The sequence below is a fragment of the Nomascus leucogenys genome, chromosome 13 (genome assembly GCF_006542625.1).
Source record: "Nomascus leucogenys isolate Asia chromosome 13, Asia_NLE_v1, whole genome shotgun sequence".
NCBI classification, from domain to species: Eukaryota; Metazoa; Chordata; class Mammalia; order Primates; family Hylobatidae; genus Nomascus; species Nomascus leucogenys.
Window position 1 is genome coordinate 13,503,786 of NC_044393.1, and position 22,947 is coordinate 13,526,732.

General features: G+C 54.1%; 1 protein-coding gene across 2 annotated transcripts in view; it reads left to right on the plus strand.

Moving 5' to 3' along the window:
- RIPOR3 (RIPOR family member 3) overlaps positions 1–22,947 on the plus strand; it is a 105,093-nt gene that overhangs the window by 78,931 nt on the left and 3,215 nt on the right. For both annotated transcript variants that reach the window (XM_030825575.1, XM_030825576.1), the window contains exons 5-20: positions 1,441–1,464; positions 1,755–1,808; positions 2,642–2,791; positions 3,008–3,071; positions 3,408–3,451; positions 3,625–3,750; positions 3,829–3,974; positions 7,579–7,708; positions 9,692–10,264; positions 14,598–14,728; positions 16,045–16,168; positions 16,799–16,934; positions 17,590–17,751; positions 19,106–19,267; positions 19,758–19,960; positions 22,523–22,606. In XM_030825575.1, coding sequence (XP_030681435.1) covers positions 1,441–1,464; positions 1,755–1,808; positions 2,642–2,791; positions 3,008–3,071; positions 3,408–3,451; positions 3,625–3,750; positions 3,829–3,974; positions 7,579–7,708; positions 9,692–10,264; positions 14,598–14,728; positions 16,045–16,168; positions 16,799–16,934; positions 17,590–17,751; positions 19,106–19,267; positions 19,758–19,960; positions 22,523–22,606 — 2,313 coding nt within the window. The remainder of the gene's footprint in view (positions 1–1,440; positions 1,465–1,754; positions 1,809–2,641; positions 2,792–3,007; positions 3,072–3,407; positions 3,452–3,624; positions 3,751–3,828; positions 3,975–7,578; positions 7,709–9,691; positions 10,265–14,597; positions 14,729–16,044; positions 16,169–16,798; positions 16,935–17,589; positions 17,752–19,105; positions 19,268–19,757; positions 19,961–22,522; positions 22,607–22,947) is intronic.

A 22,947-nucleotide genomic window follows, 5' to 3' on the forward strand; every position in this document is an offset into this window, starting at 1 on the left:
CAATCTTGTATTGATCTTTCCATATTTTTCTCTCTGGTCACATAATCATGTAAATGTGTTTAGCAGTTGTGAGTTAAAATTGTCTTACAAAAATGAAATGTCAATTTACATACTCTCCTATAGCTTACTTTTCCTCCCGGGTGGATCTCCAGCCTCATGGTAACCCCTCCAGACTCAGACATAGTGACTCTAATCTCCACTGGAAATTAACAGCCAGTGAAAATTAGAGTCACTATATTTTAAAATTAGAGTCACTTAAAAAACAAGAGCTTTTTAAACATTTGTTTAAATAAATGTTTCTTGGCCACACTTGTTCACGTACCATGGTCTGTGGCTGCTTTCCCACTATGATGGCAGAGTTGCTTAGTTAGGACAAAACTTTGACCCTGACGAATTTAACCCCACAGGCAGGTACAGCACTTCTCATGTCTTAGGCCCACTTCACACTCTTTCTTGGTTCCAGAAGTAACTCTAACATAGGCAAAGGTGTGTATGTTTTAGATGGTCCTACCTTTTTTTTTTTTTGAGATGGAGTCTTGCTCTGTCACCCAGGCTGGAGTACAGTGGCACGGTCTTGGATCACTGCAACCTCCACCTCTGAGGTTCAAGTGATTCTCCTGCCTCAAGTCTGGCAAGTGGCTGGGATTACAGGCATGCACCACCACGCCCAGCTGGTTTTTATATTTTTAGTAGAGATGGGGTTTCGCCACATTGGCCAGGCTGGACTTAAACTCCTGATCTCAAGTGATCTGACCACCTCAGCCTCCCAAAGTGCTGGGATTACAGGCGTGAGCCACTGCGCCTGGCCAGGGTGGTCCTACTTTATAGATCTTGGCATGGGGCGCCCTGGCCTGCCAAGCCTGAAATATTTACTTTCTGACCCTTTATAAACCTGTAGAAAGGTTTGCCTGCCCTGATGATATATTATTTGTCTTGGTCGCACCCTGGCCCCTGGAATGGATAGACTTAGGAATTCACCATTAAGGCTTGAACTTCTGTGCCATGTGCCCCTCCCGCCTCCATCCCCCATGTTCTTTTGGTCATGGCTGAGGCCATTCCTTCAATCCCAATAGTTCCCATTTTGTCAAGTGCCTAGTGTGTCCTTTTTTCTCCCTATGAGGTAGGCGCTTCTCCTACCCTACTTTACATAGGAGGAAATGGAGGCCCGGAGAGGTTGAATGACTTGCCTGGGACACACAGCTGGGAAATAGAAGATCCAGACCTAGAACTGCCTCATCCAACGTGCATGTGTTTAATCAGTGCTGTCCTTGGCGTGGACAGCAGTCTGCCGCTGGCAGAGGAAGGAGTGGGGGTGGCTGTAGACATGGCTTTCTGTCCTCTGACTCTGAGCTCAGGCGCCTCCAGCATAGAGCCTCATAGGCCTTGGAGGAACATGTGGGACTCTGACAGCTTCTTCCGCCCTCCTTTCCTCCCCCACAGGCTTTCTATTACGACCTGGACAAGGTGAGTCTGCATACGGTGAGTGAGGTGGGCTGGGCCCGGCTGGATGAGAATGACTGTGCCTCACTGCTTCCTCCTGGCTGAACGATGGGCAGAATACCTGGGTTTCCTCCCCATTTTAGGAATGGGAAGGCTGAGGCTCTGCGATGAGCCTTCCTCGGGGATGGTGAGGGGCCGGCCCAGCACTAAGCCCCATTCTCTGAGTTAGGACCTGCAGGAGGGTGGCAGGGGCAAGCGGGGCTGGCGGGTGGCCCAGGCGACTTTGCAAACATCTTCCCTTTTTCCGGGAGAAGCAAACGCGCTGTGTGGAAAGGCACATTCGGAAGATGGAGTTTCACATCAGCAAGGTCAGCCGGCTCGTGGATGTTGCAGGGTGGGGCGGGGCAGTGCCAGCTTGCTGGGCCTCAGCTAGGTTAGCAGGAGCCGGGGAGGTGCCCTCGCAGCAGGGCTCAGGGCCTCTGGGTATGGGGCAGCTGCAGGAGGCTATGGATGAGCAGGGGCCTCGGGCCAGTTGAAGGACAGCAGGGGCTCAGCCCTGAGGTGGGACTCACTGAGGACCGTGTGGGCTCTTTCTTCAGTTTATGCAGAAAGACCTCATGGTCAGTCTTAGATGGCTGGGAAGGTTGAGCCCTCCCAGCCCATTGTACAGATGGAGAAGCAGAGGTCCAGAGATGAACATGGGTTCGCCCAAGGTCGCATAGCAGATCCTTAAGCTTTAGAGTCTGCAAACGGTTTCACGATCTTGCTTTACTCCCCGCACTGCCCAGTGGGTGGCAGGTTATCACAAACTCACCTCCCATTTCATTGTTGAAAAACCAGGCAGAGGAGGTGAAGGGACAGATTCCCTTGTCCCTTTCACTCATTTTTGCTGTGCACACTGTGTGCCAGTCGCTGCCAGGAGCTGGGTATGCAGCAGGTGAGGCAAGGGTGGCAGGTGAGGCAGGGGTGGCAGGTGAGACAGGTGAGGCAGAGGTGGTCCCTGCCTGTGGGGGTTCATGTTCTACTGGGGCCAGGGGTGACTGCTTTGAATGGGACTGGACAGGTAGTGACTGTCACCATGGGCTGGGCTAGCAGGGTGCTTAGCTCAGGGAGGGCCTCTCCCAGAGGGGAGAAGTCGACAGGCAGGTGTGGGGCCGCCCCTCCGCGTGGGCAGCGCCACCAGCCCGTGTGCCCACCACAGGTGGACGAGCTGTACGAGGACTACTGCATCCAGTGCCGCCTGCGCGATGGCGCCTCCAGCATGCAGCGGGCCTTTGCCGGGTGTCCCCCGAGCCGCGCAGCCCGAGAGAGCCTGCAGGAGCTGGGCCGCAGCCTGCATGAGTGCGCCGAGGTGGGCCGGGCCAAGCTGGGCTGGGCAGCAGTGGCAGCGAGAGCTGGGCCGGGCAGTGGGGACATTGACAGCTGGGCCAGCGGGGGCTGGAGGAGGTGTTCTCGGCCCCAAGGAGGAGTCTCTCTGCCTGTGGCCTCTGTCTGGCTGCAGGGACAGTTAGATGCCCCCGTGGCCTAGCCCCAGGCAGCCAGCTGAGCCACCTCCGGGGCTTTGCAGGACATGTGGCTCATCGAGGGCGCCCTGGAGGTTCACCTGGGCGAGTTCCACATCAGGATGAAAGGTAACAGGGCTGAGAGGGGGTGGGCAGAGGCCTTCCTGGAGGCCCTGAGACTTGTGCTAAGGGGCGTGGGAATTGGTCAGAATCCCAGGGGTCTGAGCCCAGTCTTGGCTTTTGCATCCATGTGACATGTGACCTCTGGCAAGTCCCACCCCTCTCTGAGCCTGGTGTGAGGGCCCAGCACCCTCTGTCCATTTTCCATCATGATGGTGTACCTCCCCCCCATCCTCACCCCACTGAAACTGAAAACCTATACTTGGGGAACCCCAGAGAGGACCTGTGGTCCCAGGTCAGGGAGAGTGGAAGGCGGAGGGGAGACTGGCCATGTCTGTGTTCCAGGCTTGGTGGGCTACGCACGCCTCTGTCCCGGAGACCACTATGAGGTACGGCCACCCTCCGGGGTCAATCCTCAGGGCTCCCTGCCAGGTCTTTGGGGGATGGGAGCTGCTGGGAACCAGGGTTGCAGCTGGGGCTCTGTCTGGCAGGGAGGGCCCTGGGCGGGCAGCAAAGGGACACCCACCTGGGCTGACACGGCCCCTCTTGGGCTGGTTCACAGGTGCTCATGCGTCTGGGCCGCCAGCGTTGGAAGCTCAAGGGTCGGATCGAGTCAGATGACAGCCAGACCTGGGACGAAGAGGAGAAGGCCTTCATCCCCACGCTGCACGAGAACCTGGACATCAAGGTGAGGATGGGGCCCGGGGGCAGGGCTGGGGTGCCTGGGTGCTCGGCTCAGACACCACCCTCCAGCCCCCACCCCCAGGTGACGGAATTGCGGGGCCTGGGCTCGCTGGCTGTGGGCGCAGTGACGTGTGACATCGCTGACTTCTTCACGACGCGGCCGCAGGTCATCGTGGTGGACATCACGGAGTTGGGTACCATCAAGTTGCAGCTGGAGGTGCAGTGGAAGTGAGTCCCACCCAGCCTGGGGAGAGCGGAGGCCTGGCGGGCTGCCCCTGGTGGCCTGGCCACACTCTGGCCCTAGGTTCCTGCACCAGCCTCTGCCGAGGGTGTCCCTGCCCTCATGGGTCCTTATCTGTCCCTCACTCTTGCCCCTTAGTCAGGTCGAGGCCTAGACCTTCTCTGCAGCCCCTGCCTGCCTTTCAGGTTTTGCTTCCCTTCTTGCTTCTGAACCCCTGGCTATTAAAGCCCCAGGGAAGGTTGGGGGGACACTTTCCGGGGCCTCCTGGGCTTGGCTCCTTGGAGGAGGCTCACCTCTCCACGAAGGCCCTCCTTGCTGCTCCCACCCACTCATTCCTGGCCGACCCTGGCTACCCCCCCAGGCCCAGGGCTGAGCGGTCACCTGCATCCCCCTCTTGGCTGCAGAGCCATGAAGCCCATGTCCATGCGATCACCCCCTGGACTGTATACCCTGAGCGTGGAGGGCTCCAGAGCTCTCTGTTCTAAGGAAGCCTTGCATTTCCAGGGCATTCCCTTCCTCCTCCTCAGCGCAGGGGCAGCAGAAGGGAGAGCTGAGGACCCTCCTCTGCTCTGTGCTTGCTCTGGCCAGTCGGGGCTGGTCTCTCTCCTCTCCCCCTAGGGTGGGTGTCTGAGCTGGGGGTCACAGAACTGCTGCCCTCTCCCTCGTGCGCTGGGTGAATTCTGGTGAGCGGCCACCTGCACCCTCAGGGTCCTCATCTGTCTGGTAGGGCTGAGAATACCTCTTGCCCAGGGGCCCCTGAAGTGTACAGGGTGGTGGGCAGCTCAGTGCCATCCAAGCCTAGGACCTAGGGTGCCTGCGGGTCTGCAGACACCCTGGGCAGAGAAACGGGCACTTGCAGAGCCTCTGAGCTGTAGGCCTTCTGGTCAGGCCAGGCCCAGGTGCCATGAGCCAGGCATTTGTGCAAATAATTATAAGCAAGTTTCTTTGAGGCAGGAGGGTCTATGGGGACCTACCTGCTCCGAGTGCAAGGCTGGACACAGGCCAGGCTGAGCATCACAGGCCAGGCTGAGCATCACTCGCCTCGCTGCTCCCACGCGCTCGCCTGGATTCCCATCCTTCCCTGTGCATGTTCCACACAGGGGTTCTTCCGTAAGGGCACCCCTTTTACAGACGAGGGGTCTGAACCGAGTGTTCCCTGTTCATCAGCTGAGCTTCTCAAAGGGGCCTCTAACTGGGGGTGTCCAGTTGTTACTGGTGGAGGGTCTGGACAATGAGTTGTTCAAGTCCTTGGCGTTTTGAACAAAGACTTGAACAAAACGCAGAAAAGGAGCAGGGGAATGAAACGCAGGAATGAAGCAGCAGGGCTTTATTAAAGCAAGAAAGCAGGTTGGGCGCAGTAGCTCACACCTATAATCCCAGCACTTTGGGAGGCCTAAGTGGGCAGATCACCCGAGGTCAGGAGTTTGAGACCAGCCTGGCCAAAAAGGCGAAACCCCGTCTCTACTAAAAACACAAAAATTAGCCAGGCGTGGTGGCGTGGGCTTATAGTTTCAGCTACTTGGGAGGCTAAGGCAGGAGAATTGCTTGAACCTGGGAGGCAGAGGCTGCAGTGAGCCAAGATGGTGCCGCTGCACTCCAGCCTGGATGACAGAGCAAGACAGTCTCAGAGAAAAAGAAAAAAAAAAAGGCAAGAAAGCACTCCGCAGGGTGGGAGTGGGCCCGAGCATGCGGCTCAAGGGTCTGGTTACAAAGTTTCTGGGCTTTAAGTACCCTGTTTGAGGTTCCTATGGCCTGCCCCTTTTCTGGATAAAGGATTTGGTCTGTGGTTAGAGGCTGAGGTGGATGGCGCCCTATGCAGATAGAGGGATGGTCCCTGTTTCGCCAGCAGCCCATCCACACCCTCCCTTTCCATCTGAGCTGTGGTTGGAGGTGGGAGGGCTGTAGGGAGCGTTGCCTTTGATCCTTTACTACTGAGTGTGGGGAGACGGGGTTTTTCCTTTTGGGTTAGCTTTAGGAAGATTGCGTTAATTGGCCTTAGATTCCCTGTCCCTTCAGACCTTGGTGTCTTTCCTTGATTTAGCATGAATTGGCCTGGTTTCCTGCCTCCAGATCCTGTTCTCCTGCTCAGTCACTGTCCCTAACCATCTGGCTAAGGGCCCTCAGGGCGGTCAGAGTCTAAGAAAGGTTTCTTTTTTTCTTTTTGAGACAGAGTCTGGCTCTGTTGCCCAGGCTGGAGTGCAATGGCGCAATCTCGGCTCACTACAACATCTGCCTCCCAGATTCAAGCGATTCCCCAGCCTCAGCCTCTCAAGTAGCTGGGATCACAGGTGCCCACCACCATGCCCAGCTAATTTTTTTATATTTTTAGGAGAGATGGGGTTTCGCCATGTTGGCCAGGCTGGTCTCGAAGTCCTGACCTCAGGCGATCCACCCGCCTTGGCCTCCCAAAGTGCTGGGATTACAGGCATGAGCCACTGCGCCCGGCCTTGAGAAAGATTTCTAAAGGGGTCGAGGCCTTGTAACCTGGAGTTCCTAGGCCGCACCTGTGACCATGGGCGAGGCCCTGGCCTTGGAGGCCCAAGCCTCCATTTCCTGTTTTATTTTGCTTTTTTTTTTTTTTTTTTTTTTGAGATAGAGTCTTGCTCTGTTGCCCAGACTGGAGAGCAGTGGCATGATCTCGGCTCACTGCAGCCTCCACCTCCCAGGCTCAAGTGCTCCTTCCACCTTTGCCTCCTGAGTAGCTGGGACTAGAAGTGTCTGTCGGTCACCACATTAGCCCAGCTAATGTATTCATTTTTTGTAGAGACGGGGATTTCGCCAGGTTATCCAGGCTGGTCTCGAACTCCTGAGCTCAAGTGATCTGCCTGCCTTGGCTTCCCGAAGTGTTGGGATTACAGGTGTGAGCCACCGCACCCGGCCCATTTCCTCTTAAATCCGTTAAGTACAGTGACGTCTGAAGAGTAAGCATCACTCTTAGTGATCTTTAAGGCTTTGGGGTCAGAGAAATGTGTGTGTGAATTCAGTTCCGTCTCGCGTGGTTGGTTGTGACACTGCCCTAAGCAAGTCACTCATCTCTCAGAGCCTTCCTTTCCTCTCCTGTAAATAATTCTCCAGTCCACAGAGGGTTGTCTTGGGGGTGGAAATAAGGATTCGTGTAAAGAGTTTGGTAGAGGCTGGGCTCAGTGGCTCATGGCCTGTAATCCCAGCACTTTGGGAGGCTGAGGCAGGAGGATTGCTTGAGCCCAGGAATTCGAGACCAGCCTGGGCAACATGGCAAGACCCTGTCTTTACAAAAAATAAAAATAAATTTAAAAATTAGTCCGGCATGGTGGTACATGCCTGTGGTCATAGCTACACAAGAGGCTGAGGCAGGAGGATCACTTGAACCCAGGAATTCAAGGATGTAGTGAACTGTGATGGCACCACTGCATTCCAACCTGGGCATCAGAGCAAGAACCTGTCTCAAAAACAAGAAACAGTTTAGAGCAGAGCTCCTCGCACACCATCCATGCTATTGTATTGTAAGATGAAGACCATCGACCTGTATAACCTAAGAGCCTGCTGGGCCGTCTGCGCCTGAAACGGCCTCTGGGCGCCGATGGCATCCTGGCCTTCTGTTCTCTCCTCCAGCCCGTTTGATACTGAGAGCTTCCTGGTGTCACCCAGCCCCACAGGCAAGTTTTCTGTGGGCAGCAGGAAGGGCTCCTTGTACAACTGGACACCCCCGAGCACCCCCAGCTTCCGGGAGAGATACTACCTGGTGAGTGAGCCTTCCCCAGCGCAGGGCCGCTGTGGTCACCCTGGGATGGGGGCAGCACGCGGGAGCTGGGCGGAGCAGTCTGGCCCCCCCCAGACCTGGCAAGCCTCGGGCTCAGCTTCCGTTTGGGGCGATCCTGGGTGTTTTCCTGTGTGCTTTCTTCCTCTGCTGCCAGCCTCCATCCTAGCCTGGGTTCTGGGCTTGGCTGGTCCTTCAGGACATCTGCAACGGGCTCTCTGGATGGTTCTAGCACCCCAACCATGGCCTTGGCCTTAATATATATGTTTCTAGTAGTATTGACAGAGTGCCCAGTAAAACATCTCCTTCCCGTGATCTCCATGGATCAGGGTTCCCTCCTTAATGCTGTCATCAATTTCTTCCATATTCTTCCAGAGACAGCAATCCATCTACCAGCAAGTGTATGCACCTTTTTTTTTTTTTTTTGAGACAGAGTTTCGCTCTTGTCGCCCAGGCTGGAGTGCAGTTGTGCAATCTCAGCTCACTGCAACCTCCACCTCCTCCCAGGTTCAAGCGATTCTCCTGCCTCAGCCTCCTGAGTAGCTGGGATTACAGGCACACGCCACCACATCTGGCTAATTTTCGTATTTTTAGTAGAGATGGGGTGTCACCATGTTAGCCAGGCTGGTCTTGAACTGCTGATGTCAGGTGATCCACCAACCTCGGCCTCCCAAAGTGCTGGGATTACAGGCATGAGTCACCATGCCCAGCCCTCTCTGGACTTCAATTTCTGTATCAGAGAAGTGAGAATAACAGCACTGCCCTTATGGGATTGTTGTGAGAGTTAACTGAGTTAATGAACATCAACCATTATCATTGGTTCAGGTGATGAGAGGTAAGGGTTTGTGTCCGTGTACCCAGATTCACACTGTGGCACTGTACTCGCCACCCGTGTGGCCTGAGGACCTCTCCGAGGTTAGGGCAGTGCCACCCCCATGGGGTGTGGTGAGGGTAATGTGAAGGCCCTGGAATAGGGCCGGCAACCTCAGAATGCTTAATGACAGCTGCTGCTGTTTCTATGGTGTGTATGTCACGCCCTTCATTCATTCATTCATTCACTTCACTCATTCAAAACTAGGCTGGGCGCAGTGGCTCATGCCTGTAATCCTAGTACTTTGAGAGGCCGAGGCAGGTGGGTCACCTGAGGTCAGGAGTTTGAGACCAGCCTGGCCAACATGGCGAAACCCTGTCTCTATTAAAAATACGAAAATTAGCCAGGCGTGGTGGAGTGCCACTGTAATCCTAGCTACTCAGGAGGCTGAGGCAGGAGAATTGCTTGAGCCCTGGAGATGAAGGTTGCTGTGAGCCGAGACAGTACCAAAGCACTCCAGCCTGGGCAACAGAGCGAGACTATTTCAAAACAAAACAAAACAAACGAAACTATATGCCAGGCTCTGCTCCAGGCCAGGCAAAGACTGTGCCCTCAAGGAGCTGAAATTCTACAGGGGAAACAGATGATATCAAAATCCGAGAAGTGCACAGCCAGCCCCAGGGGCATAAGGACTGTGGGAGACAGCAGGAAGGGAAGGGGCCCACTGGGGCCAGGTGGAAGTTGCCACTTAAAAACGGCTGTCCAGGGCAGGGTTCTCAGGAGAGGTGACACCTAAGTAAGGTCCTGAGGAAGCGAGGGCACAAGCCGTGAAGGCACATGGGGAAGAGCGTTCTGGCGAAAGCACAGTCAGTGCAAAGGCCCTGAGGCAGGAACGTGGGGCCCAGCCCACAGGGCATGAGCAACAGCCAGGAGGCTGCCGAGGCTGGGGGGAGTGAGTTGGAGGCGGGATGGGGGATAAGTGCAGAGAGGGGACAGGGTCTTGTCTGCACCTCTGGGATGCTGGTCACCTCGGCAGGCCTCAGTCATCCTGAGAACATGGGCATGCAGAGCAGGTGTCTGTCAGGGGAAGCCCCTCTGGGGGACTTGCTGTGGTCCCTGGGGTGGCTGGTGAGGCCGTTCCCGTGTCCCCTCTCCAGTCTGTCCTACAGCAGCCAACACAGCAGGCCTTGCTGCTGGGTGGCCCAAGGGCCACCTCCATCCTCAGCTACCCGTCTGACAGCGACCTCCGGGGTCCCAGCCTAAGAAGCCAGAGTCAGGAGCTGCCTGAGATGGACTCCTTCAGCTCTGAGGACCCCCGAGACACGGAGACGAGCACGTCGGCGTCCACCTCAGATGTGGGCTTCCTGCCCTTGGCCATCGGCCCCCACGCCTCCATTGAAGAGGAGGCTCGGGAGGACCCCCTGCCCCCAGGTCTCCTGCCAGAGATGGCCCACCTCTCGGGAGGCCCATTTGCAGGGCAGCCTGGCTGGAGGAACTTAGGAGTGGAGATCCCCAGCCTGCCACAGGGCTCCCTGTTCCACAACGGCACAGCCTCGAGTAGCCAGAATGGCCACGAGGAAGGGGCAACCGGGGACAGAGAGGACGGGCCTGGCGTGGCCCTCGAGGGGCCTCTGCAGGAGGTCCTGGAGTTGCTGAGGCCCACAGACTCCACCCAGCCCCAGCTCCGGGAGCTGGAGTACCAGGTCCTCGGCTTCCGGGACAGGCTGAAGGTATGCGCAGCCCGCCCTGGGCGGCAGCCCTGCTTTGCTGATGGCATGATGACCGGGAGTGGGCTCTGGGGCCACGCAGCCTGGGCCGGCATCCTGGCCTCACCTCTGCGTGACCTGGGTGGGCCGTGTCTCTCTGGGCCTTGGTTTCCTCATCTGGCAAGTGGAGATAACAGCAGTCCTCATGGGGCTCAGGAAGATTCTAAGAGTTCACAGTCGATAGCTCATGCACGTCCAGCCAGAACCTGGCCCCATCTCGCACCTTCTGACCTGGGTGGGTGGGGCTGTGGCTCGTGGCTACAAACCCAAACTTAGAGTGTTGCCAGGGTCGGAGCTGGCTCCGTGGAAGGCCCCACGCAGTTCCCTGTTTGCCTCATCCACGCACCCTGCACTGAACCTTCTCCTCCACAGGGCTCATACCCCGGGCCGTTCTCAGTTCACAGGAGGGCTTAGGTGGCAGGTGGCTTTCAGGGGCACTGACCTAGGCAAATTATTACATTCTCCTTTTGTGTTTACACAAATTTGAATGTACATCAAACAAATGTATACCACTAGTACCTACTAATACATCAGTTAACTTAAGGGTGTCCTTCCCTGAACACCCTCTTTTATTTTTTATGTATTTATTTTTTGAGATGGAGTCTCACTCTGTTGCCCAGGCTGGAGTGTAGTGGTGCAATCTCGGCTCACTGCAACCTCCTCCTCCCAAGTTCAAGCAATTCTCCTGCCTCAGCCTCTCGAGTAGCTGGGACTACAGGTGCACACCACCACGCCTGGCTAATTTTTGTATTTTTAGTAGAGATGGGGTTTCGCCATGTTGGCCAGGCTGGTCTCAAACTCCTGACCTCAGGTAATCCGCCTGCCTCAGCCTCCCAAAGTGCCAGGATTACAGGCATGAGCCACTGTACCCGGCCTGGACACCCTCTTTTAAATGGCAACTTCCACCTGGCCCCGGCAGGCCCATCCCTTCCTGCTCTGTGTTCCCGAGGTCCTTATGCCCTCAGACTGGCTGTGCACTTCTCTGATTTTGCTGTTTTCTGTTTTCCTCTTTTGTGTAAGATACACTTTGGCACTGAAATAGTTAACAGCTCTCTTCAAACACATTTTATCGCCAACCACACCTCCAACAGGACAAATCAGCACAGGGGAAAAAAAGTTTAATTTCTCATTTTACATCCATAACTTTAAAAATATGTTCAGTTTATCACTGCTATGGTTGTTAAAAAGGACTGAAAATTTCCAGAAAAAAATTTAAGAAATAATGTCAACTTTTTGGTACTTCATGTTTTTCATTTTTCTTGAGACAGGGTCTCACTCTGTTGCCCAGGCTGGAGTACAGTGGTGCGATCTTGGCTCACTGCACCCTCCGCCTCCTGGGATCACACGATCCTCCTCCCTCAGCCTTCTGAGTAGCTGAGGCTACAGGCACACATCACCATGCCTGGCTAATTTTGTTTATTTTTTGTAGAGACAGGGTCTCACTTTGTTGCCCAGGCTGGTCTCAAACTCCTGGACTCACGCAATCCTCCTGCCTCAGCCTCCCGAAGTGTTGGGATTACAGGCGTGAGCCACCGCGCCTGTACCTTTTTTGTACTTTTTAACAGCCTTTTTTTGTAGACCAATTTGAGTCAGCATGCACATTTGTCACATACTTGTGTTTTGAAAAATTACACCCATTTTACATAAAAATGTTAATGCTGCAATAATCATTTTAAACATCTTTGAGGAACTTTTCTTTTTTTGGCAAATGAAGTCAGAACAATGCAAATTGATTACAGACCGTGGTTTTTAGTTCTTCTGGAAAGAAATCACACACACACATTTATGCAAATCTGTGTGTATATGAATACATATATGATGGTGGGTGCGGCGGCTCACGTCTGTAATCCCAGCACTTTGGGAGGCCAAGGCAGGTGGATTGCTTGAGGCTAGGAGTTCAAGAGCAGCCTGGCCAACATGGCAAAACCCCATTTCTACTAAAAAGACAAAAAAATTAGCCGAGCGTGGTAGCGTGTGCCTGTAGTCCCAGCTACGTGGGAGGCTGAGGCAGGAGAATCACTTGAACCCGGGAGGCGGAGGTTACAGTGAGCCAAGATCGCATCAATGCACTCCAGCCTGGGCAACAGAGCAAGACTCTCTCTCTCAAAAGAAAAAATTGTGTGTGTGAGCGCATACATACACACATACATATACACGATTTATCCTCATTATTTGTGGATTCTGTATTTTGGAATTCATCTACTTGCTAAAATTTATTTCTAACCCCCAAATCAATACTCGAGGTGATTCCAAAATGGGTTTTGGGGCCAGGCAGAGTGATAGAAAATCTGAGCTGCTCGAAGCGCACGTTCCCAGCTGAGGTCAAGCGAGGCAATGCTTTGCCTTTCTATTTCAACGCCCAAATGGTAAACAAGTGTCCTCATGGTCTATTTAATGCTATGTTTTTCAAGTTTTTGTGCTTCTTGTTGACAGTTTCACTGTTTAAATGCTTCCCAAGCCCAGAGCTTCAGTGCCGGCTGGTGTTCCTCAGTCCAGGAAGCCTGTGAAATGCCTTACGGAGAAAATGCGTGTTAGATGAGCTTCCTTCAGGCATGAGTTGTAGCGATGCTCGCTATTGAGTTCAACGTTAATGAATCAAAAATAACTTTTTTTTTCTTTTTTTTGGAGACAGAGTCTCACTCTGTTGTCCAGGTTGGAGTGCAGTGGCATGATCTCGGCTCACTGCAACCTCCACCTCCTGGGTTCAAGTGATTCTCTTGCCTCAGCCTCCCTAGTACCTGGGGTTACAGGCACCTACCATCACGCCTGGCTAATTTTTGTATTTTTAGTAGAGACGAAGTTTCACTATGTTGGCTAGGCTGGTCTTGAACTCCTGACATCAGGTCATCCACCTGCCTCGGCCTCCCAGAGTGCTGGGATTACAGGCGTGAGCCACCACACCCGGCCAACAATAGCTATTAAATAAGGTGTCTTTAAACTGAAAGACACATACAAGGTTCTGTATTGCTGAGTTGATAAAACTGCTGTGACCAGAGGTTCACAGGAACCTAACCCAGTATCTCCCTTAGGAGCAATGGTTCAGCTTTTGCTGATTCAGTTTTTTTGCTATGATTTTATAGAACATAATCCCCCCCCTTTTTTTTTCTGAGATGGAGTCTTGCTCTGTTGCTCAGGCTGCAGTGCAGTGGCACAATCTTGGCTCACTGCAACCTCTGCCTCGCTGGTTCAAGCAATTCTCCTGCCTCAGCCTCCTGAGTAGCTGAGACTACAGGTCTGTGCCACCACACCCGGTTAATTTTTGTATTTTTAGTAGAGATGGGGTTTCATCATGTTGGCCAGGCTGGTCTTGAACCCCTGACCTCAAGTGATCCGCCCACCTGGGCCTCTAGAACATAACTACCTTGACTATTGAGAATCAGCAGTCTATATGCATGTATTGATACACACGTACATACACACGTATGCCTATATTTTTGTATTGGAAAATGTGATCTCTGCAACTAGCCTTGTTATTCCCTTCGTCCTCGAGATTTTCTCTTTGGCTCCGCGGTTAGGATCCTGGTTTGGTTTTATGGCTTCTGCTTGGGCTGTGCCTTGGCTGCAGTTTGTGTTGGACACAAGGCCTGGGTGGGGTGTGCTGGGAACGGGGGCAGGAACCAGCCCTGGAGCCAGCCACGAGTTGGGGACAAGACAGAAATCTCCAGGGAGGGAGCTGCCACTGGAGGCTCTGGTGACTTGACCAGTGGCGAGTTGGTGGCCCCAACACTCTCCCTTAATCTGTTGGGGAGAGAAACCCAACAGGGAGGAGGAACCTGGAGCCCACAGGCCTCTGAGCCTCGTGAAGAGGAGTTTGCCTGACCTACACCATGTATTTAAAATACTTTGAAATTTGTCGTTGGTATTTCAAAACTGGGCAGTTTCCCATAAAAATCCATGTTTTAGGGTTTTCTTAGAACTGGGCAATCTATGAGTGCGGCCCCCTCTTAGGGGAGGCACCTGCGCTCCTGCCTCCCCGGTCCCTGCTGGGGCCGCTCACTCACTCCTGCCATTGGCCTTGTCCCTATGAGTGTTTGAGATACAGGGGAGGGTTTTCAGATCTGTCCCCCTCAAGATTCTGTTCCTACCTTGTCACAGGCCATTCAGGAGGGACTTTGGGGGGTGCCACGCCCAGTGCCACGCCTTGGGCCAGCAGCTGGGCTTGTGCTGGGGGACAGTGTGTGGGATTGGGGCTTGGGACTGGGACATTGCCCAGGTCTGCCGTGAGGCCCCTGGCCAGTGTCCTGGTTGGGTGGGTAGGGCCCAGTGCTGCCCTCAGGTCTGGCCACTTCGTCCACAGCCCTGCAGAGCACGGCAGGAGCACGCCTCGGCCGAGAGCCTGATGGAGTGCATCCTGGAGAGCTTCGCCTTCCTCAATGCCGACTTCGCCCCGGATGAGCTGTCCCTGTTTGGGGGCTCCCAGGGTCTCCGGTGAGTGCACCTCCTTCCAGCAGTGACCCAGTGGCCAGCACTCCTACCGGGTGACCCAAGCTCCACGTTTCCTGCCAGCCGCCCAGTCTGTTTCTCCCACTGTCCTTGGCTCAGCTCTTGTCACTCTATCGTGCACCTTTCCCCACGCCATCCCCGCACATCCCCCACTTGGCTCAGAGCCGGTCCTCAGAGACCACGAAGTAGATGAGATCACCCCAGCCTGGCCCTGAACCTTCTGCTCCAAGAAACCAGCTTTTAATATTATTTTTTAAACCTTAAAAAATAACCACCGAGTATATAGTAGAAGTTCTTTGAGGCCAGGCACAGTGGCTCATGCCTGTAATCCCAACATTTTGGGCGGCGGAGGCGGGCGGATTGCCTGAGGTCAGGAGTTCGAGACCAGCCTGGCCAACATGGTGAAACCCTGTCTCTACTAAAAATACAAAAATTGGCACGGTGGTGAGAGCCTGTAATCTCAGCTACTCGGGAGGCTGAGGCAGGAGAATTGCTTGGACCCGGGAGGCGCAGGTTGCGGTGAGCCAAGATGGCACCACTGCACTCCAGCCTGGGCGAAAGTAAGACTCTGTCTCAAAAAAAAAAGAAAAAGAAAATGAAAAAAAAGCTCTTTGCCCTCTAACCAAGGGGCAGCAGTACCCAGTGCCGTTCCCTCTGTCCCACCGCAGGGCCCACACCTCCCATGACAGCTTCCCTCGAGGCTACGCAGCCTCACCTGCCCCAGCCCCCGAGGGCTTCTGCATCCACATCTCACCACATGGAAGAGCAGAGGCTCAATTCCTTCTCCTCGCCTCTCACAATCCCGTGGATGAGTGCAGTATTTTGTGCCACACTTGCTTCCGCCCTTCCTGAGTGGCTGTGAGTGGGTCGGGCAACAGGTCCAGCCTCTACCACGGAGCGGACTGTGCGAGGCACTCTTGCCCACCGTATTTCATGCACCCCTCATGGCCTTGAGTGTGGGGCTCCTGCCTCCCTTGACAGATGAGTCACTTGAGCCTTGGGGAGGCAGACTTGTCCAGCGTCACAGAGCTGGGATGAGTTGGAATTGTCTTCTACCTCCACGAGATCTCCTGGAAGACGACTGCCCGCCCTGCCTTCCCCAAGCCCTTGGCTACACCGCCCAGCTCTGTTTCGAGTTGCTGCCGCCCTTTGCTCCTTTCCCCTTCCTCTTCAGTTGAACTCCCTGGGACCTGGAGTGGGCCTCCCTGACCTGGGGCTCGCTGGGAAGGGAGGGTTCCCCCACCCTCAGAGGGAGCTGAACTGCTAACCGGAATGGTCACCCAGTTTTCAATTCAACTCAGAAAGGACCGCCCCCTGCCCCCACCATCATCACTGAAAGCTTCATCCAGGGAACTCACAGCCGGTGCCCCGGAGCTGGACGTGCTGCTGACGGTACACCTCCAAGTCTGCAAAGCTCTGCTGCAGGTGGCTGGGCTAGGGGACTTGTCAGGGAGGGGCAGACAGGGGTTTGGAGTCCTCTTTGCAAAGGGCTCATCTTGAAGGTGGTGGGAAGCATGAAGGGGTGACAGACCTGCATCCTGGAAGCCTGTGAGACTGAGGCTGTTCCCCAGTGGAAGAGGCAGACCAGGGTCTGGGTGAATACTCGTGTGGCTCTTACGCAGGCCAAGCCCTAAACTAAAGGCTGTGGTGGTGACTCTCATCTATAGGTGCCAGAACCCTAATGCAAACTGGCTCAGCCAACAGGAAAATTTATCGGCTCATGGTATTGAAAGCCTCAGAGGTAGGCTTCAGGCCCGGCTGGATGCACGGGTTCAAGTGCTATCAGGACTAGCTCTCAGTTCTGCTTTGCAATGTGGGTTGGCTTCACTTTCAGGCAGGTTGGTCCTCCTTCTGGGGGCAAAGGTGGTCCCTGGCAGCCCAGCCTGCATCCCATTAGCTCAGCCACCTTGGTGAAAGGGGAATCCCCAGATGACAGTCAGGGAGCTGCCCCTGGGACAGAAGAGATGGGCACAAGCAGGTGGGAGCCACAGCCGTAACGGCTGACCTCAGCGGGCATGTTCCATGCTAACCTGGAGCATCTGGGCTGCTTCCCAGAAACTGGCCTCCCCTAATTTATCAAGGCTGGTCCAGGAATGCCTCCTGGAAGAAGTGGCACAGCAAAAGCACGTTCTGGAGACACTTTCTGTCCTTGACTTTGAGAAAGTCAGCAAGGCAACATCCATTGAAGAGAGTAAGTAGCTGCTACCACCCAGGGGCTGCCTGTGTGAACGGCACGGGGACGGGATCAAAGCTCGGGGAGCCTCTTCTCCCTTCCTAATAGCCAAAGTTAACCAGGGCCCAGAGTGGAGGCTGTGGCTGGGCTGGGCTCAGAGACATACACTCTTTGCGGGGAGGTAAGGGAGGCAAGTCTTGGAGTTGCAGCATACTCTTCAGTCAGCTGTGTGACTCTAGGCAAATGATTCACCTCTCTGAGCCTCTGCTTTCCTATCTGTATAGGAGGAGGGCACTGCATAGGGTTCAGTGAGGTAACCCCAGGCCACACTCAAGGTGCAGAATGTGCCCTCAAAGAGTAGCTGTGATCCCAGCTGTGCCTCTGCCCCGTGTGACCTCCCCTCTCAGAAGGCCAGGTTCCTTGTCCATAAGGAGAGGCTGGTGACAGCAGCCCCTCCCAGGTTGTTGTGGGGACTGCAGGTGGTCGCCCTGGTAAGATGCTTAGAGCCAAAGCTGCTCATGTGTCACATGGGAATGCAGGGAAGTGACCTCACATCAAGCCACACCGTCCCCTCCTCCCTACCCCCTCAGGTCCTAGTGGAGGGAAACCTTTGGGGTCCTTGTAATGTGCTCTCCCCGAGTCACCATTCAGGTTTCTGAACTGGGGCTTTCAGTCATCCCACAGGCCTCACGGAGGAAGGGGTGCCTGAAGCTGTGGAGAGGGTGCACAGGGCCTGGCAGCGTCCTGTCCTGCCCTGCCACGACACTGCTGAACCAGCTCAAGAAAACCTTCCTGCACAGAGTCAGAGGGAAATACCCGGGACAGCTGGAAACAGGTGGGTTCCCTTCTGTCCTGTCGTCCCCTCCCACAGAAAGGCTGTATTGAGTCTCCAGGGCCTTCAGGGTGGCCACAGCTGGCCTCATTTCAGCCCTGTCTTCACTTCTGTGTCTTCATGCCATTGGACAGAGGTTTCTTGGCTTCAATGCGAGTCACCGCCCTTTCACTGGGAGAGATGAGGCCTCCACCTGGGGCTGTCTGAGCGGTCTGTGGAGCCCTGAAGCTGCATGCAAACCTTGGTGGGCTGGTGCATTTTTCTGTTCTTTTTTTGAGATGGAGTCTCACTCTGTCACCCAGGCTGGAGCACAGTGGCACAATCATGGCTCACTGCAAACTCTACCTCCCGGGTTCAAGCAATTCTTCTGCCTCAGCCTCCAAGTAGCTGGGATGACAGGTGCGCACCACCACGCTTGGCTAATTTTCTTTTTTTTTTGTATTTTTAGTAGAGACAGGGTTTCACCATATTGGCCAGGCTGGTCTCGAACTCCTGACCTTGTGAATCACCAGCCTCGGCCTCCCAAAGTGCTGGGATTATAGGCATGAGCCACTGCGCCCGGCCGCCAATGCATTTTTCTGGGGACAGATTCCATGCCTCCCACCAGAGCCTGACAGGGGTAAAGAATGAACCTTATGGGAAGGGAGGCAGGCAGGGGCCCACGAGGGCATCTAGAAATGCTGGCTGGACTGCTCCTTCCCCAGAATTTGCCTTTCTCTGTGCAGCAAGTGAAAGGTGACAGTCATGTTCCAAGCACCACCTGGACTGCTTGTTGACATGCATATTCCCAGGCCCTGCCTCCGGGATTTAGATCCAGGTGTGGTGTGGGGCCCAGGGCATGGGGATGAACACAACACGGTCTGACTCAAGGTGAGTTGGAGTCATAGTCCTGACTCCAGCTGGGCCCACTCCTCCCCCACGGCACAGGGAATGCAGTGAGGGACACCTGCCCTCATGCCATCAGAAACCCTTTTATTTTTTTGAGATGGGGTTTCACTCACGTTGTCCAGGCTGGAGTGCAGTGGCGCAATCTTGGCTCACTACAACCTCCACCTCCCAGGTTCAAGCGATTCTCCTGCCTCAGTCTCTAGAGTAGCTGGGAAACAGGCAGGCACCACCACACCCAGCTAATTTTGTATTTTTAGTAGAGATGAGGTTTCACCATGTTGGTCAGGCTGGTCTCGAACTCCTGACCTCAGGTGATCCGCCCACCTCTGCCTCCCAAAGTGCTGGGGTTACAGGCGCGAGCCACTGTGCCCGGCCCAGAAAGCCCTTTAGCTGACCAGGCTACTCCTAGCTGAGAAGCGTGGAGGGTTGAGGTCTCAGTTTCTCCTGACGTGCTCTCCCCTTTGGCCAGTGTGCCGCAGGCTCCTGGAGCAGGTGGTCAGCTGTGGTGGGCTGCTCCCCGGAGCTGGGCTCCCAGAAGAACAGATCATTACCTGGTTCCAGTTTCACGGCTACCTGCAGAGGCAGAGCGTCTCTGACCTGGAGAAGCACTTCACCCAGCTCACCAAGGAAGGTAAGACTGTGGTGGATGGCTGTCATAGCAGAGGAATATCCACGGAGCCCTGTCACACGCAGTTTCTCAGGTTACAATTCAGAACCACTACATCTGTCCCCGCCAACTGTTCTTTTGGGAACCCCGATTTAATGAGACTCTGCATTCAGCCGATGGGGGCTGATATTAGCTCCAAGGGAAGTCAGCTTTAAAAAGCACAGAACAGAGGTCAGAGCTGGGTAGGAGGGTGATCTTGGCTAGCCAGAGTCCCTGGAAGTGTGGGCTGTGGTTTTATTAATTTTTGGAGCGTATTTGATCCCTTGTTTTAAAAGGCCTTCCTGGAGATTCCAGGAGCTCCCTGTGAAACCAGTCCAGGCTGGGCCTTCGTGATCATCCCAGTGGGTCTGGGATTTGTTCCTCTGTGGCTACTGGCAGCAGCCAAGCAAACTTGCAGCTGTCCTGCCAAACTCTCATTCAGGGGACCTGGGCCCACCTCTTTCCTGTCTTCTAGTGACACTCATCGAGGAGCTTCACTGTGTGGGGCAGGCCAAGGCGGTCCGGAAGCTGCAGGGGAAGCGGCTGGGCCAGCTCCAGCCTCTGCCCCAGACCTTAAGAGCCTGGGCGCTGCTCCAGCTGGATGGCACTCCGAGGGTGTGCAGGGCGGCCAGCGCTCGCCTGGCGGGTGCAGTCAGGAACAGAAGCTTCCGGGAAAAGGTACGTTGTCCAGGGGAGGTGGCAGCCCCTGGCCACAGATGTGTGGGCATAGGTAAGCAGGTGTTCTCATGGAAAAGCACAAAGAAGTGAGTGCCAGGGGCTGCAGTGGCTGTGAGCTATTTTGATGGAGGGACCTGGGCTATGACCTAACACACATGAATGCACCTTGCTGCTTCCAAAGCAACACATCTGTTAGGCCTCTGAGATGTCACTTGCACGCTGAATGTTTTTCGTAGTGGGTTTTTTGTTTGTTTTTTAGACAGAGTTCTGCTCTGTTGCCCAGGCTAGAGTCCAGTGGCACGACCTCGCAACCTCTGCCTCCTGGGTTCAAGCAATTCTCCTGCCTCAGCCTCCTGAGTAGCTGGGATTACAGGCGCCCACCACCATACCTGGCTAATTTTTGTATTTTTAGTAGATACAGGGTTTCACCATGTTGGCCAGGCTGGTCTCAAACTCCTGACCCTGTGATCTGCCCGCCTCGGCTTCCCAAAGTGCTGGGAATTCAGGCATGAGCCACCATGCCCAGCCTTTCTTAGTGTTTTGATAGTCATCCTTATTTACTTTCAATTAATATTCATGGCTACCTGGTAATGGGTCATTGTGTTCAGTCCATTTGAAAACCAAGAGAATGGACCTCTCTTGCCTTTTCACTCTTAGCCTGTGACTACTGTATGTTTAAGGCGCCACACCCTGAGGGGTTCAGGAAGGGTGACATCAAGGGCATAGTCTACACTGATGGTCTCAGCTCCAGACTGGAGAGGAAATCTCCAGTTCCGTTGCCAATAGCCCTTCTTGGAGCCCATCCGCCTACCTTGTGGTTGTTTTTAACTCTTTATTTGGAGACTTTTGAACTTGCAAAAGTAGACAGAGCAATATAATGAATCCACCTGCACCCATAACCCAAGCCCAACCACCGTCAATCAACCCATGGCCAGTCCTGCCCCTTCCCCCCCACTCCCCTGTATCACTCTGAAGCAACCTGAGACATCCTATTTGACCTTAAATAGTTAACTATGTGTGTCAAAATGTTAAGAATTCTTTCAAAAATCACAACTCTACACCATTATCTTATCCAAAAAATTAACCGATTCCTTTATATCATATATCTTACGTTCACATTTCTAAGCCTCAAGCATTCTGCTTTGTTTTTTGTTAAACTAGGATCTACATAAGGACACACATTGTGATTGGCTGATGGCTTTCAATTTCCACTTAATCTAAAGGTTTTTTCCTCCATTTCTTTCTCTGCTTGCAATTAATTTGATTGATCCCAGGTTGTCCTAGACTTAGACTTTGCTGCTTGCGGGAAGTTTAATGGTAGTTTAATGTATTTCTCTGTCTTCTGTAGTTCCTGAAAACTAGTAGTTGGCTTTAAGGATCCACTGAAGTCAGGTGTATTTTGTTTTTTTGGGTATGGGGGTATATAAACAAGGCCTCCATGGGAAGCAGAGGCTGCAGTGAGCCGAGATTGTGCTACTGCACCCCAGCCTGGGCAACGAAGTGAGACTCTGTCTCAAAAAAAGAAAGGGCCTTCATCTTCATGTGACAGACTTTAGAGAGTAGGAAACACTGAGGTGGGGGCCAACCCAGTGACAGATCGCTTGGCCTCAGATGAGGGTGCTGAGGAAGGAGTGGGCTGCCATGACCTGGGACCCGGGGGTTAGAGGCAGTGGGCAGTGTGACATTTCCACGCTGATGTGGCCCGACAGCCTTCACCAGCGCCCTGTGTAGGAGGAGTGGCAGGACCTGATCCTACTCCCAGTCTCCCTGTCTTCCCAAAGCAGCAGACACTTTGGAGAGCCACCTGCAGATGGAAAGGTGGCCATTCTCTTTTGGCTCTGGGCCCATGTCCCTGGAGCCAACTCTACACCTGGGCCCCTCTATCACCCCACCCGTGCAGTTGAAGCTGCAGCCACTCGACTGAGTGAGCGCAAACCCACTCCTGGGTTTCCCTTTGCAGCCGCAGACGCTGGACTCCCCTGCGGGCCGGGCACAACCCTGTGTGCTTTCTATAACAATGAAGCAAGTGCCAGCTTTGTTTTCAGCTGAGTCAAGTTAGGCCCAAAGACATGAACTGATGTGGCCATGGTCATGAGACCGAAGAGGGCAGGGTCACCGCTGTGACTGGACAGGAGGGCTGAGGGGAACAGGCAGGTTTCCCTCTGGGCCGAGGCGGCAGCCTTGCCCGTTTTCAGCTGAAGAGGGCAACGCACATGGGATGATCAGTTCTTCTGTTGTTCTGAGCTGGGCATCCGATTTCTCTGATTGAGCATTTTATAGACAGCAGTTTCAGAATGCACTTCTGGAATATTATTAGACAAAAAGAGCTTTCTTCATTGTATTAGCCCTGGGATCTGTTTCTAGGGATAAATTAAACACCACAGTATAGATCTTGTGACTGTGTACACCTGGCCCAAAGACGGACCGATCATGTCCTGAACATTGTTTAGAGAAAGATGGGTACAGCGTGCCTTACTGTCGGCACCTGGCGACTGATGGACCCAGAACCATGGACTCCACTTCTGCTTACCCCTCCATTCACAGCCTCCTTACTCTCCCCAGGCTTTGCTCTTCTACACCAACGCCCTGGCAGAAAACGATGCAAGGCTCCAGCAGGCCGCATGCCTAGCACTCAAACACCTCAAGGTGAGCCTGACGTTTCCCCATTAGTGGCTGACAGAAAAGCCTACTTGTGGTTAGGGTTAAGGTTAGTTAACTTCAAAATGATTCCACCGGGGCCGGGCGTGGTGGCTCACGCCTGTAATCCCAGCACTTCGGGAGGCCAAGGCAGGCAGATCACCTGAGGTCAGGAGTTCAAAACCAGCCTGGCTAACGCGGCAAAACCCCATCTCTACTAATAATAGACACACACACACACACACACACACACACACACACACACACGCACAAAATTAGCTGGGCGTGGTGGCACATGCCTGTAGTCCCAGCTACTCGGGACTTGAACTCGGGAGGCGGAGGTTGCAGTG